This window comes from Mesoplodon mirus (genome assembly GCF_964341445.2).
Source record: "Mesoplodon mirus genome assembly, chromosome: 4".
In the NCBI taxonomy this organism is placed as follows: Eukaryota; Metazoa; Chordata; class Mammalia; order Artiodactyla; family Ziphiidae; genus Mesoplodon; species Mesoplodon mirus.
Window position 1 is genome coordinate 45,539,917 of NC_138979.1, and position 16,038 is coordinate 45,555,954.

At 36.1% G+C, this 16,038-nt stretch overlaps 1 protein-coding gene across 1 annotated transcript in view; it reads left to right on the top strand.

Moving 5' to 3' along the window:
* UNC13C (unc-13 homolog C) overlaps positions 1 to 16,038 on the top strand; it is a gene marked incomplete at its 3' end in the record, with an annotated part of 622,886 nt that overhangs the window by 537,569 nt on the left and 69,279 nt on the right. The window contains exons 25-26 of the mRNA XM_082618350.1: positions 4,898 to 4,986; positions 14,792 to 14,941. Coding sequence (XP_082474476.1) covers positions 4,898 to 4,986; positions 14,792 to 14,941 — 239 coding nt within the window. The remainder of the gene's footprint in view (positions 1 to 4,897; positions 4,987 to 14,791; positions 14,942 to 16,038) is intronic.

The window sequence follows — 16,038 nt, forward strand, 5'->3', positions numbered from 1 at the left end:
GAAAATTGCAGGGCATTAATGTCTAAGGAGTATACAGAGGAAGAGAAGTCAACCAAAGAGATAGACAAATCATAGGCAGAAAAATTAGGAGACGTAGAGAAGATAGTCTCTAGAGAAGCAAGGAAATAAAGAGCTTGAGAAAGAGAGTAAACAACAGTATGAAAGCAGTCTGAGTAGGATAAAGTCATTGGACTTAGCAATTAAGAGATCATTGGTGACATATATGTGAACATTTAAGTGGAGCAGTCAGAGAAGAAACCACATGACAAAGGATTAGTGAATATGTAAGAGATAAGAAGGCAACAAATTTTACACTTATGTTGTGAGCAGATTAAAGGTCAAGAGAAGAAAAAATATTAGCTAGATGTCAATAAGAAGGTAGTTACAAATAAGTTGGCTTTTTCTTTTATTATTTGCTTACTTTTTATGTTAATATAAATGCTATTTGACTCTGATTTATAGGATGGGTAATAGAAATAACAATGGAAGAATGAAGATAGGGATTTTTTTTTTTTTTTTTTTTTTTTTTTGTATGCGGGCCTCTCACTGTTGTGGCCTCTCCCATTGTGGAGCACAGGCTCCGGACGCGCAGGCTCAGCGGCCATGGCTCACGGGCCCAGCCGCTCCACAGCATGTGGGATCTTCCCGACCAGGGCACGAACCCGTGTCCCCTGCATCAGCAGGCGGACTCTCAACAACTGTGCCACCAGGGAAGCCCGAAGATAGGGATATTTGATGGAACAAAATCCAAAAGAAGAAACTAAGAGCTCAAGTTGAACATTTTACTTGGAAATGAGGCTTTCTTTTTTTTTTTTTTTAATAGAAATAGTGGTGAAGTTTGCATTTTCTGGAAAAATCTTGAAGAGGATGTGAAACCCACCAGACTAATGACCAAATTTTGGATGCTATAAAGATAAGGGCCAGGGGAGTGATAGACCTTCCTAATCTACACTTCTTTAGATGAGCAAATAATAGAACCCTAAGGCTGATGAGGTGAACATGAGGAAAGGCAGCCTAGTAGCCTGTAGAAAAGAGAAAGGAAATGAGATAGTAATGAAGACTGTGGAAAAGGAATAAAATGCACACAAAAGGCCCTGAACTTCTTCCATAGGAAGTCTTTATGTTTCAGTACTTTGTATTGTGCTATCTAAAGTGTTTAAGTTTCACTTTCCAACTCAATAGCTATATCTTTGTCAAGAGCTTGACAGTTGGTTTAACAATGACTGTTATAAGAGGTTGAAATAACATATACTCTCTATAGGTCCATTAGGGAAAGAATTTATGCTAGGAAAAAAAAATACAGTGGGGATATGGTAACCATATTTTTAGAACCAAACAAATATCAGGACATAATCTGACATGGTCTGGCAATGACACAAAAACTTGAAATTAGGACTAACTTGGTAGTTCCAGAATATGTGGTTGCTAAGGAATGGAAGATTTCAAATGCAAAAGTATTCTATTAATAGTCAACGCAAAGTATCAGTCTAAGGAGAAGGGGCACTCTGGATATCAAGATTCCCTTTGAAGGAATCATTTCATGCTTCTTGCTGCCCTTACCTCCTTCCTCAAATATTTGCTAAACACCTAGGCTTGCAGGGACAGACACTCAGAAGAGAAAGTTAAGTAAGATAGAGTTTAGTGGGAGAGATAGATTCATAAGAGAACAGTTAAAAGAGGGGACTGTATAGACAGTAAGAGTGCACAGCAAAATTAGTACAGAAACTTGAGCCACTGATTGCCTGGGGTGAGTGACATCTGGGGTCAGATTTGTAAAAGGAGGTGATAAGTAAATTGTCTTTTAAAGGAAAAGTAGAAGTGAGCCTTGAGGACAAAAAACTGCAAAGATATTTTGCCTTCTAGCTATCTCTTCCAGAAGTCATTCATATTACCACAGCTCAATAGTGTAAAGTATCTCAGTGGTGTAAATAACTTTGCCAGCCAAGTTGTTCAGGTACACTTGCTAATACAGTTTCTAATTTAAAATATATTTATTAACCTCGACTTTTGAATGCTTGAAATATTATCTTTTTTCTTTTTTCTCTTTCTCTTTTTGCTTTTAATAACTAAAATATAAAAAAAAGGTGCAAGTTACTTTTGATGTTTGATGTCAAATTCCTTACAGAACTAAGCTAAGTTTTAAACATTTGTGAAAAAAATTAGGTAGCTTTTCCTCTTTCAAAGGTAGCCAATAATTTGTAAAATATGCTATTGGTAATTTAGGCAATAAATTCTCAATGGTAAATTATTATTTCTTACAAACTTTAGGGAGTTTGTGGGAGTAAGGAAATTTTTCTCAATTTGGACACATAAAGAAATGCAGAAGAACTCAAGAACTGATGAATTTGCTGGCCAAAGAGACTGTTTTATAGTTAGATGGGTATGCTATTTATGCCCATTATTACAAAAGACCTGCAATTTGCATATTGGCCTCAAAATTACTGTTCCTATTTTAATGGTTTAATCCTATGATTTGGATCAGATAAATGTCAAATACCTAACTGAAACTAAAGCTTTTGTGGGGTTTTTTTTTCCTGTTTATATGACAGAGGCATTCTGTCTGTACCTGCTTCTCTCAGGAAATGAAAACTGTCATCCAATATTTAAATTGCTGTATTTTGACAGTTTCAGATTTTCAAGTAATAACCAATTATTTGATAGAAAATTTCCGTTCACAAAATACCTAAGGTAGACTAAAATTATTCATAAGAAAAGAGCATAATTTCATCCAACTGACCTACCTAACCATTTTTGTATGACTTTAAAGTCATTGTCTTAACAGGTGAACAAACTAACTCAATCTGCGTATCAAACTAATATGGAAACAAAATACATACTTTAAATAAGAAGCAACCCAATTTCCTGAAGGAAACCCTACTGTCAGAGCCATTCCTTGGAGGTGGCAGATATGTGGGTGGGGAACAACCACCTATCACAGTTTAGCATGGAGTGGGGCATGAAGAAAATTCTGTGGGAGGTCTTCTCTCATTTTCTGTTCCCAAACATTTTTATCCAAGTGAAGTTGGTCTAAAATTGGTATTAGGATAATAGCAAGAACATGTGATAAAAAACATTTAGCTTACAAGGTTCCCTAGGATTGGAGCGGGCAGTTCACATGTTTTCTTGGTTAAGAGTTGGGGAGATATGTTTTATTAGGCTAATTATGTTTAAATGCACATCAGTGTCAGGGCTATTTAAAAACAGGTAATAACTAATTGTTTTTCTGAATCACTGCCTTGCAACTGGTTATAGCTGTATGGAACTCTCAAAGTATGAGACTTAGGGATATTGTAAGTTTCCAACTGCTAGAGAAGTCTGCATCTGTTAAGGTGGCCTGTGCATGTATGGGTAATCTCTTATGACAGAGACAGAAAAAAATTAGTCCAGAAGAATCACATTGGCTCTGATAAAGGGGCAGAAATTAACCAATCCTGAAATCACCTAGATTTGAGTGAAAATTTACATTAAGGATTGGTTTGACATAACCAGTAAAGTATCAGATGTCAAATGCAATCTTTGGTTTCTACTCCAATGTTTTTAATCAAGTTAGCATAACATAGAGCTACCCAGATGCTGAGGTGTGTAAATAATACTTCTTCCTAATAGTTTCTTAGTATTAGAAAATGTTCCTAGAGGATTATAAGATTTATGACCAGTGTATTCTATTAGGGACACTTTTTGGTCCTGGGTTGCCTCCCAGTTTAAACTGATTTGGGTCATATATGTATTTGGTGTTCTTAGGTTCTCTTGTTTATACCAAGTCCTCCTTTAACTCTCTCTACTCCCCAAAGTTGTCTTCATCCTATGCCCCTCTCTTCAACAATAGTTCAGCTTGGGCAAGAACTATAGGTACTAATGGTAGGAAATTGAATTTCTGAAGACTCAAAGGAAGATTGGCTTAAATTTCAGAGAATATTCTAGGTTTCCCTTTACATGAATTTCTATCAGCTAGATACAGTACATCTATTATAAGTTATTCTATTTTGACATCTAGTTTGCAAAAATTAAATTAACAAACAGGATAAAATTTTCTAAATGCTGGTAAAGTTTGTATTCATCATTTAATTATAAAAAAATACTGCCACGTTAATAGTTTGATGTTTTATTTGTTTGTGTTCATTTGTAGTATGTTATTTTCTAATATTGATTCATATTATTTTAACACTGAAATCAGTTAAAAAGAATAATTGGCTTTTACATTGTAAGAGTAAGCATAAAATGTCCTCTTGATTTAATTATTTTTCTTTTGCCCCCTCCCACAAAAAGAAAAATTAAAAAATAAATAAATAAAATGGGAAACTTTGAATCTTGAACTCTGAGTTACCAATTGGCATCCAGGAAGAAAAGTTAGCCCTGTCACCTCCAGAGAAACACACTGGAGCAATAGGATAATTGTTTATTACTTTTAATTCCATACTTGGAGAAATAAGGCACAACACAACATGCAAAAATTAATTTTTAGCCATTTTTTAAAGTTTTCAATGGGCCTATTTATTTACAGGGATATTAAATATGAAAATGTATTTTCAAGCAACACATATGTTCAACTAATGTATAACCAGTTTTCTAAGTTATGAAGTTATCAAGTTCTGTAGGATATTTTGTCATACCTTGCATCCCACTGCTGTAACCAACAAAGACTTTGCTCTCTTGCTCTTTTTTGTATGCATGCTATGCATTTCAATCAATTTTTTCAAATGTAAGAACTCTTCTGGTTTCATTAGAATTATCTAAATTTTGCATTTGATTTCAAACGTTAAAAAAAGGAAAGGAAAGAATACAGTATATGTATGCTATATTGTTTGATGTTTACCTTGTAATAAGCAAAATCTTCTAAGAGATAAAAGGCATGCTCTCTCAGAACTCCAAAGTAATATTGTTTATGGTCTCTTTGCAGCTAGATCCTGAAGCTAGTACTATTCTAAAAGAACTTCAGGTTAAACTCAATGGGGTTCTGGATGAGCTCAGTGTCACTTATGGTGAAAGGTAAGTAGCCTAAGTAATTACTATCCAAATGTATTATGTTTCATTTAATGATAATCATGCCTTCAACACTGTCTCTCTCCTCTGACTGTCTAAATCCATTTAACTTCAAGACTCAATCTAAGCATCACCTCCTCTGGAAAATCTTCCATGACCCTGCGATCTTATAGTGATGTCTTGCTGCTTGCTCCCCAGAACTCCTGCTCCCCAGTATCCTGCAGTTGAGTAGCACTTAGAACTGTATGCTCTAAGTTCTGGTTAACTTTCTTCTTTCCCTCTCTTTATTGTATGTTTCTTAACATCTCATTCTTATTTGCAATTCTAGTATTTAGAGCTTAGCAATTGGCTGTTGAAAGAATAGAGGGAGGAAGGGAGGCAGGGAGAAAATCCTCACATATATAACAAGTATGAGTTGTGTTCATGCCATACATATCAGTGTGGTTTCACTTCCAAAGAACTGAACTCTTAACCCCATAACTGAATTAAGTCAGGATGATTTATTTTAGGCTTTAGAAATGTTAATGCAATTAGCTCATGGGAAACTACTGACATATCTATGTTTTGTCTTTTTTTTTTTTAATTAACTTTGCTTGCCTATGGTGTGTTTCTAAAGAATGACAAGTTCATCCTAGATAAACTTCATTTTGGATCTATAGGAAAAAGCCATCATCTCATCAGCAAATCTTAAAATAGATTAGAATTAGTCCTTTATTGGTCATATCATTTGCAAATATTTTCTCCCATTCAGTAGGTTGTCTTTTCATTTTGTTGATGGTTTCCTCTGCTGTGCAAAACTTGTTAAGTTTAATGAGGTCCCATTTGTTTATTTTTGCTTTTATTTCCTTTACTTCAGGAGACAGATCCAAAAAATATTGCTGTGATTTATGTCAAAGAGTGTTCTGCCTATGTTTTCCTCTAAGAGTTTTATAGTATCCAGTCTTATATTTAGGTCTTTAATCCACCTGGAGTTTATTTTTGTATATGGTGTTAGAGAATGTTCTAATTTCATTCTTTTACATGTAGCTGTCTAGTTTTCCCAGCACCACTTATTGAAGAGACTCTCTTTTCTCCATTGTGTATTCTTGCCTCCTTTGTCATAGAATAATTGACCATAAGTGCATGGGTTTATTTCTGGGCTTTCTGTCCTTTTCCATTGATTTATGTGTCTGTTTTCATGCCAGTACCATACTGTATTGATTACTGTAGCTTTGTAGTATAGTCTGTAGCATAGTATGAAGTCAGGGAGCATGATTCCTCCAGCTCTGCTCTTTCTCAAGATTGCTTTGGCTATTCAGGGTCTTTTGTGTTTCCATAAAAATTAAAAATTTTTTTGTTTCAGTTGTTTGAAAAATGCCATTGGTAATTTGATAGGGTTTGCATTGAATCTGAAAATTGCCTTGGGTAGTATGGTCATTTTAACAATATTGATTCTTCCAATCCAAGAACACAGTATCTTTCCACCTGTTTGTGTGGTCTTTGATTTCTTTCAGCATCTTATAGTTTTTGTAGTACAGGTCTTTTGCCTCCTTAGGTAGGTTTATTCCTATGTGTTTTTTGTTTTGTTTTGTTTTTGTTTTTAATGCAATGGGAACTCAAACACATTTTTGATGAGGTTCATTAATTTCATACAGAATTTGCTTTAAATATTAGTTCAATAAATGTTGACTTATTATTTGAAGCTATGTCTTCGGTTCTCAAATAAGACTGAAATTTACTCTTATGGAGAGGGCTAGTTATCTCTTTGAATCCCAGTCATCACTTATTAGTGTGTTTTGGAAAGATACATGCTTAACACACATTCATTGATTAGTTTTGCCACTCTTAAATCCAAAAGACTAAAACAAAAAAGACACTGAAAGTATCATTTTTTCTCAAATGCAGAAATGAGACAAAGTAAAGAAAAATCCTATGCTTGGACTTCTCTTCTGTATCAGAGGTGTGTTCATTATTTTCATGGAATCCCCTCTCATAGTTTAAGTGCTGGGCCAGATGCAGTCTTGATGTTTTGAGCTTTTAGGGTCTTAGCTCTGCCTTCTGCTTTGTGTTGTTAGCTGACCTGGATGATCCTGCATACTTGGCCTAAATGTTAGTAAGCAATTTGAAGTTTCTGCTTACAAGGAGTTGGAGAGGCAGACATTGTCCCAGAGATTTGGGGGCTCGTTGGCTCTGACTTGGGATGACACTTAGAGGCTTACCTCTCTTTATTCTAGTTGTAAGTTGATATGTGATTAGGAGAAGGACTGTTGCCTTCAGCTACAAACGCAAAAATAGAGATTATTTAGCAAAGCTAAGGGGAGAAAAAAGGGGTCAGGAATAGCTAGAGGTGTTAAGAACCTTACGGGAAATAAGATGACTAAACAGAATAGAAACTATAATTAAATTTTAAAAGGTATTCAAATTATTTTCTGTAATGTATCCAAATCATCCTCTGAACAAGTACTTTTTATTCTGTTTTGTTTAAGATTGGGGAATATTAAGGTTACAAAGGCTGAAATACATATTATGATTGGAAAAACTTAGCAAACTTCAGTTATGAAATAAGGAGAGATGCCTTTAGGAGGGCACTTGAAGTACTTTAGTCATATGAAGTCAGCTATTTTAACCTAGATATTGAAACTCCTTGCTACCCTGTTTATATTTCTTCATTATTTTTAAATATAGCTCTAAGAGAGCTAGGATTATTGAAATAAACAGCCCACATGTCATGCTTTCCTTATAAAAATAATAATTATTATATCTTTGTTGCCATAGATTTATTTCCCATACTGCCAACCAGGTCTGCCTCACACACTCAGGGTAGGTGGGAAGTCCATAATGATCAGTGTGATCATGCTGTGAAGTCAAACTGGAGAATTTCATGCTGGACTTTATGCTGTGAAGTCAAACTGAATCCACCCTTCTTACAGTCTAAATTAGTGGTCTAGGGTTTTAAAGTTAAGTGCATAAGTAATTGCCCCAAATCCATTTCATCTACTGTTATTAAAACCCACAATCAAATTATTCTACCCTATGTAGCTGGTAGGGTGATTTTTCAAGAAAGCCAGGACAGAGCCAAAGCAAACATCTGAAGCCCGGGTCCCCAGGTTCCTGATAACATGCACAGGACACCCACCTGGGAACTGAGACTAAGCAATAGGATTTCAATGATATCTTAAGGATGTTCTTAACGTTTTCAAAACCTGTGCCACTTAGGTTTCTGCTTACACACATTTTGCAGCTTGGTTTTTTGATTTATTACATTTCTTTTAATGATATCTTTAATGCCAGTGACCGGCTGGATTAAGTAGATTAAAAATTTAGGAATATTTCATAGGATTTCTTCTGTGTGTTTGGCATCTTGAGTGCTCACAGAGTCTGTCATTATTACCTGGTACTGCTGATTAATAAAAACTTTTCAACTATAAAATGGATAGAAAAAAAGAAGACTCTTTAGGTGAATTTACCAAAAATTGATAGAGACAAAAGATTTTCGGGTCAAATGCAGGTGTTGATTCACCCTGGATTCATGCTAAGGTAGAATATCATTCTCTTTTATTCTCTGGTAATCCTTCCTCCATATGCCTCATCCCCCCCACATAGAGCTGGCTTCTGGTGGGTGTTTACCATATGGGTCTGTTGTAGGAACCTGTTTGTACATTTTTGGATCATGAGTATCATACCTTCTGCTCAGTCTACCCTCCACCCCAGTACACTGATTTGAGAATAAGTTCAAAAGAAAGTAGCTATTTCAAAGATGATTATTACTATAGTCAGCAGGATCACTGATGCCCAGTAGTAAATCAACTAGGTCAACTTTTCCAACATTATTTACCTTTCCTTCCTCTTGCCCCAAGTATCTACCACCACTACCCTTCACTAAATACACCCACCACCATCATCCCCTTCTCACATCTGAAGCCCGGCTGTTCTTCACTACCCCCAATGCCACCCTTCCCCCCAACCACTACCTGACAAAAGTCCAAAGGCAGGTCCAGCCAGAAAAACGCCAAATGGTTAGGCATTCAGCTTCCTTTGAACCTAAACCTGAAACAACATATTCCATTGAATGAGATAAATACACAGAGAGCCAAGAAATGAGCCACATCCACAGAGGCATACTGAGATCCAAGGATCAAAGAACCAAATGCAGAGGGACAAAAATGGTGGTATCACTAGTAAAGAAAGTCACAGAGAAGTCAGGAGCCAAAGATGGAAACAGCCAAAACACAATGGTAGAATTAGAATCAGACCTTGATTACATGCTCAAAAATACGGACCAATATTTTTAAACCTGCTATATCAGGAGCAAGAAAAACACCCAAGTTGTGATAATTTAAAATACATCAGACTTGAGGATATAGGGAGGGGGAAGGGTAAGCTGTGACAAAGTGAGAGAGTGGCATGGACATATATACACTACCAAACGTAAAATAGATAGCTAGTGGGAAGTAGCCGCATAGCACAGGGAGATCAGCTCGGTGGTTTGTGACCACCTAGAGGGGTGAGATAGGGAGTGTGGGAAGGAGGGAGATGCAAGAGGGAAGAGATATGGGAACATATGTATATGTATAACTGATTCACTTTGTTATAAAGCAGAAACTAACACACCATTGTAAAGCAATTATACTCCAATAAAGATGTTAAAAAATAAATAAATAAAATAAAATACATCAAAGATTTCCCATATTAGGTAGCAAAACCAAAAACTAGAAAAATGAAATATTTAACAACAAACTAACTATAATATTTTTATAAAGTAAATTCAAAAATAAAGGGTCAAATATGTGCCATAAGAGTAAGGAATTTTATCTGTTTTGTTCATTGATGTATCCTAGTAACTGAGACGGGCACACAGTAAGTATTAATTAAACATTTGTAGAATGCATACATACATTAATAAATATTTATATAATTTCTATTTAATGAATAATAACACCATTATATAGTGAAATTTCCTCAACTTCTATATAAAATGTGAGGAATTGATGCATTTGGATCCTTCTTAAATAACATGAACTGTGTAATCATTGTGTGTGGAGAAAGGGGAATGGGACTGACTTGATTTCAATACTAAAATCAACTCCCTCCTTCTCACCATTCCCGTGATGTGATCATTTCCCAAACTTTTATTTACCCTCATTATCCTAACTGGCTTTTTTCTTGCCTGCCTGAATGTGTACTATAATTACTCCAATTGTTGGAGGTATGAAAGTAACAGACAACATAGAGGAAGGGTGTATTCGCTGAAGGTCTCCACTATTTAAATCTCTTACTATTTTCTGCTGCTTAGGTAAGAACCACCCAAATTGGTGTAGAGGATGTAAAGAATGAAAACAGTAATTCTAAGGCTTACTCTTCACAGACTTAATCTTTTTTCTAATCTTTCCTTGAGTGCTTGCCTGTGTTGGGTTAACAGTGTACTTAATAAATAAGTTAATGTTGGATTGTGTTTATTTGCTGTTAACTATTAATATCAGTTACTGATGTAAGCTTATGCAAGGAGAAATATTTATTACTCATATTAACATTATTGCTTCTATTGGTTAATAGATTAGTCCAGTGTAAAACTAGGGGTTGATTTGCTTATTGTTGATATTAAGATAAAGTTATTGTTGAGCTTGAAAGCTTTCCTAATTGAAAGAGCTTTTAAGCCAACTATGGTGTTGTTTATTTACTCTCTAGATAAGGTTGTATCCATTTCTAAAAGGCTATACCTTTTTAGATTAACATTTAAAAATACATTAAAATTTCTAATTTTTTGGTAATTTTTAAAGTTAAACTAATATTTTTTTCTTGGACAACCAGCTGTCACCAGGCTCATTAGGCTCGTCACCCCTGCTTATAAACATTCTCACTATTTTGCTACATAGATGAGTTTGTTCTACAAACTGTTCATAAGTAGCTCATCTGGTTTCGGGGTATTTAGCTAAGTTCTCTTTGTTAAATGTTTACTAGTTAAATCATTATGCAAAATGTAAAAGGGGTAAACTTTGCTTTTTATTACTTGTAATGCTTCTTTCATCATTCCCTTATGGTGCTTTCTCTATAGCGCCAAAGGTTGTTTTAAATTTCTAACTCCTGTACTTTAAATGCTGAGTGAACGATTTATTTAATTTGCTTGTGTTAGTAAAATTTGTGGAGGTTTCGGCTAGAGTTGTTCAAAGTATTCATAGATTATGAAATCCCCTAGGTATAAACGAGGTGCTTTTATTTAAGCTATGCTTTGATTGATCCAAGCACACTTTCCAGTATGCTTACCCTGTTACAACTTGTCTCCTCTCATATATTTGGTGTTTGTTAATAGGTTATAGGAAGTTGTTATAATACTTGAGGATGGTGATGGGCAGTGTGTGCGTGCTTCATGGCCTTGTTCAACTAAGCACTGTATTCTTAATTTACTACTAAATCCTCCTTTGGTTTTTAGTTTTCATAAAAACTTCCGTGTGTGAGAAGTACATTCTCGAAACAGAAAATGTAGCCCATTTCTTCCTATCCCATAGGTTACACCTTGACCTAACTTTTTATGTATAATATTTATGCTTACTTTTATTCCTTTTTAGGGTTTGCTGAAGATGGCAGTATATAGACTGAATTAGAAAAGCTTGGTGAGGTTTATTGGGGTTTATTGATTATAGAACAGGCTCCTCTAGAGGGGTGGGAAGCATTGCCAAGTCCTTTGAGTTTTAAGCTGCTGCCAGTTATACTCTGGTGAATAATTTTGTTATTATAATTAGGGTTTAGGGCTAAGTATAGTGGGGTATCTAATCCCAGTTTGGGTCTTAGCTGTTGTGTAATCAGGAGACATTAAGGTCACTTTCATAGTTTATTTTAGCTATGGCTTTTTAGGGTTTAGTTAGAATTTAACTTTATTTTTTATTACTCTTTAACAGGCTTTACCCCAGTTTTCTATTCATTTGGATTAATCTTATGACCAAGATGGCTGGCACGAAGTTTACCAACCCTAGATAATGTAACTTAGTCGAACTTTCATTTAAGGCTTAATTTTTATCACTGCTGTTTCCCATAGGGGTGTGGTTAAGCAAGGTGTTATGAGCTACTACTATTAGTGTGATTGATACCTGCTCCATTTAATAGTAATGATTTAGAGAGCATTCTCACTGGGGTGCAGATGCTTGCATGTGTAATTTTATTAAAAATTAATAGAAAGGCTGGGAGTTAGTATGGAGTTAGTAAACTCATCTAGGCATTTTCAGTGCCTTGCTTTAGAATTTAAGCTACATTAACAAGTTGTGTTTATATAATGACATAACATGTATGTAGTTATCCTGTATAATTTATGTTAGATTTAGTATTAAAATTTTAATGAAAATGGCTGATAGATCTAGGGAGATGTCTGTCTATATAAGTGGTATATATCTAAGTGATTCATTGGTATGATTAGGGTTTATTTTCTAGGTCTATCTTACTTTGAGCACTGAAATGTTCACACTGTTTGATAGATTAATTAAATTCTATGTATTTATATATTTCTATCTTGTTTCGGGGGGTTAGTGGGGCAGTATAGGCATGTAGAGCACAGGGTTTAAGTGGGGGAGGTCATGGGGTGTTGTTAAACAGGCCATTTATCTGTTCAACACATTTAATAAGGGTGGGTGGAAGGAGGATGGTCCATTGATACATTCAGCCAATATTTCTTGAGGAACTCATGGTGTGGGTATATAACACTGAAAAAAACGGTCCTGCCCTCATGGAGCTTATATTCTATTTGGAGCAATAGACAACAAACAAATAGATAAAAACTATGTAATGTGTCAAATAATGGAGAATGCAATAAAGAACTGTAAGGAAATGGAGAATGATAGGAATTTCATTTCAGGTGGAGTATTTATGAAAGACTTTTCCGAGGAGGTGACATTTGGCTTATGCCTGTAATAAGTGAGGGACTAACAGACCCATGAGAAATTGCATGGTGGAGGGAACATAACAGTGGCCATGAGATAAGAGTGTCCTCAGAGAATTCTAAGGACACCAGGGAGATTACTGTGGTGGGACTGCAATGAAGCAGAGGGAATAGTGGCAAGAAATGACATCAGGGAAGTTTTCAGGGCCAGAATATGTTGGGATTTAATTAACTCCATGAAATACATTCTAAGCTTTTTTTTCCCAGTGGATCTGGAAGCCATTGAAGGTTTTTAGCAAGAAAGGAACATGATCTGGTTTCTATTTTAAAAGATACCTGTAGAGGGTTGAACAGAGAGATAATGTAGGAAATTATTACACAAGTTCAGGTGAAAGATAATGGTGGCTTGGTGTGCAGTAGCTTTGTGGAAGTAATAATAGATCCTCAGATTTAATATACTTTATAAAGATCTGCTGACGGATTGGATGTTGAAAATTTCATTAGATTGGATGAGAAGAATTCATTAGACTTCTATCTAAGTAAAAAGGCTACATAGGCAGTTTAATAATGGTTTGTATTTTAGAGTAGAAGTCATATCTATAGATGTATATTTGGCAATCACCAGTATACAGATGGTAAGAAAATCATGAGACTAGATATGATTGCCAACGAAGTGATTTTTTTAATAAATTTATTTCATTTTATTATTTATGTATGTTTGGCTGCTTTGGGTCTTCATTCCTGCACACGGGCTTTCTCTAGTTGCAGCGAACGGGGGCTACTCTTTATCGCGGTGCACAGGCTTCTCATTGTGGTGGCTTCTCATGTTGCGGAGCACAGGCTCTAGGTGTGTGGGCTTCTGTAGGTGTGGCACACAGGCTCAGTAGTTGTGGCTTGCAGGCTCTAGAGCGTAGGCTCAGTAGTTGTGGCACACGGGCTTAGTTGCTCCACAGCATATGGGATCTTCCTGGACCAGGGCTCGAATCTGTGTCCCCTGCATTGGTAGGCGGATTCTTAACCACTGTGCCACCAGGTGAGCCCCACAGAAGTGATTTTTTTTTTTTTTTTTTTTTTTTTTTTTGCGGTATGCGGGCCTCTCACTGTTGTGGCCTCCCCCGTTGCGGAGCACAGGCTCCGGATGCGCAGGCCCAGCGGCCATGGCTCACGGGCCCAGCTGCTCCGCGGCATATGGGATCCTCCCAGACCGGGGCACGAACCCGTATCCCCTGCATCGGCAGGCGGACTCTCAACCACTGCGCCACCAGGGAGGCCCGACACAGAAGTGATTTTTGATGGAGAAATGGTGTGGTCCAAGGATTGAGCCTAGAGGTGGGATTGCCAATGTAGGGTTGCCAGATAAACTACAGCATATGCCAAATTAAATTTGAACTTTATATAAAAATGGACAATCTTTAGTATAAATATGTCCCAAGTATCACATGGGGCATACTTACACTAAAATTATTCACTATCTGAAATTAAAATTACCTAGGCATTCTGTGTTTTAATATGCTAAGTCTGGCAACCTTATTACGATAGTTAGAGGTCAGACAATGGAGAAGGAGCAGCTAGTGAGGTTGGAGGAAAGCTAAGAGGGTGTGGAGTCCCAGAGGCTAAGTGAAGAAGGTGTACCCAGATGCCAAGAGTCCCTCACAGTCATTTTTCCAAAAAAATGCTCAGAGGGACATCTCAGCTATTACTGTTAGTGATGGGGGCCAGATGATCTCCCACTCAAGTTAATTCGACCTGAAAAGCATCAGTCTTACCTACTTTACATATAAGCGTTCTAAGTAAGTTTTCACTGCAACAAAATTTTTTGCAGCTAAACAATAAGTTTGAAAACTAATGAGCAAGGGCTATCACACCATTGCAAATAGATCAAACTCCTTGGGGTGAATTTAACAGACACTGGCAAAGGAAGGCATAAATGTTTGCTCTTATTCCAGAATTTATATTCTTTATTTTCAGTTTCCAGCTTATCATTGAAGAGTGCGTAAAACAGATGAGTTTTGAACTAAATCAAATGAGAGCAAATGGAAATACCACATCTAATAAGAACAGTACAGCCATGGATGCAGAGGTTGTATTAAGACCTCTCATGGACTTCTTGGACAAAATGTAAGTGTTCTACCCAGTTTTCTCTTTATTCTATGCCCTCAATTTGGTTGATATGGATTTGAGAGAGAAAAAAACATATTTTCCTCTATGTAGGACAGCTTTAAAAGGGCTTCTACAGAAATAGATCAATTCATTAAAAAAGAAAAACTCTTAATTCATTACTAGATGGGAATGACTATGTACAGAAAAGGAAAAAGGGAGAGGAAATAAGTATGGATAACTAAGGAGGTTGCTGCTCTGAGGCATAGAGAGATTTAGGATTTCATGCTTCTCAGATAACATATTGTTCTGCAACTTCTTGGACATGGAGAAAGACTGAGTTGACTCCAGAATATCTGATTTCATGTCAGAAACCTGCTGAAGAAGAGAATAGCACAAATGTGACTACAGTTATTTCAGCTCTGAGGCAAGTAGATTGCTGCCTCATCCCACCTTCAATAACTATTTACTGAGTGCCCACCTGTTTCAAACTCTAATCTAGGCACTGGACAGTGATGATGGAGAGTCAAGGTCCTTGATTCCATGGAGATTCCAGTCCAGTAGTGGTGGGAGTGGGTGGGAATGAAGGTCTTTATGACCAACTAAGACAGTGTTCTGAACCAAAAAGGTTGGTTTATTTTGCTTCTGTTCCATCCCTCCTCTTCGAAGTTCTAATTTTGTAAGTTTGGAGTAGGGTCCAGGCACCTACATTTTAAAATGTGTTCACAATTGGGAACCATTGATCTAAAGCAGCAAGAGGTATGATTTCTTAAATGGTGATACTTAAAACCAGAACTAAAGGTAGAAAAGCAAAAAATAATTTTGAATGCCTACCATGGGACCAGTATTATATCTACTAGTTTACATAGATCACCTCATTTAATATTGTTGTGGAAAATTAATTAATGCCAAAGAGACCAAGATAAATAAGAGGGATACAGTACCTTTCCTTAAAGATAAGGATAACAAAGAAGGAATCAGTAAGGAGAACCTCTTCTATATATTTATGACTTCTACATTAATTCCATTTTCCTTTGCTTATAACCTTACTGCATAAGTAAGACTAATGTTCTTATCACTTTAATTTTAGTATTTGGTAGAAAAATTCAGTCTTATTT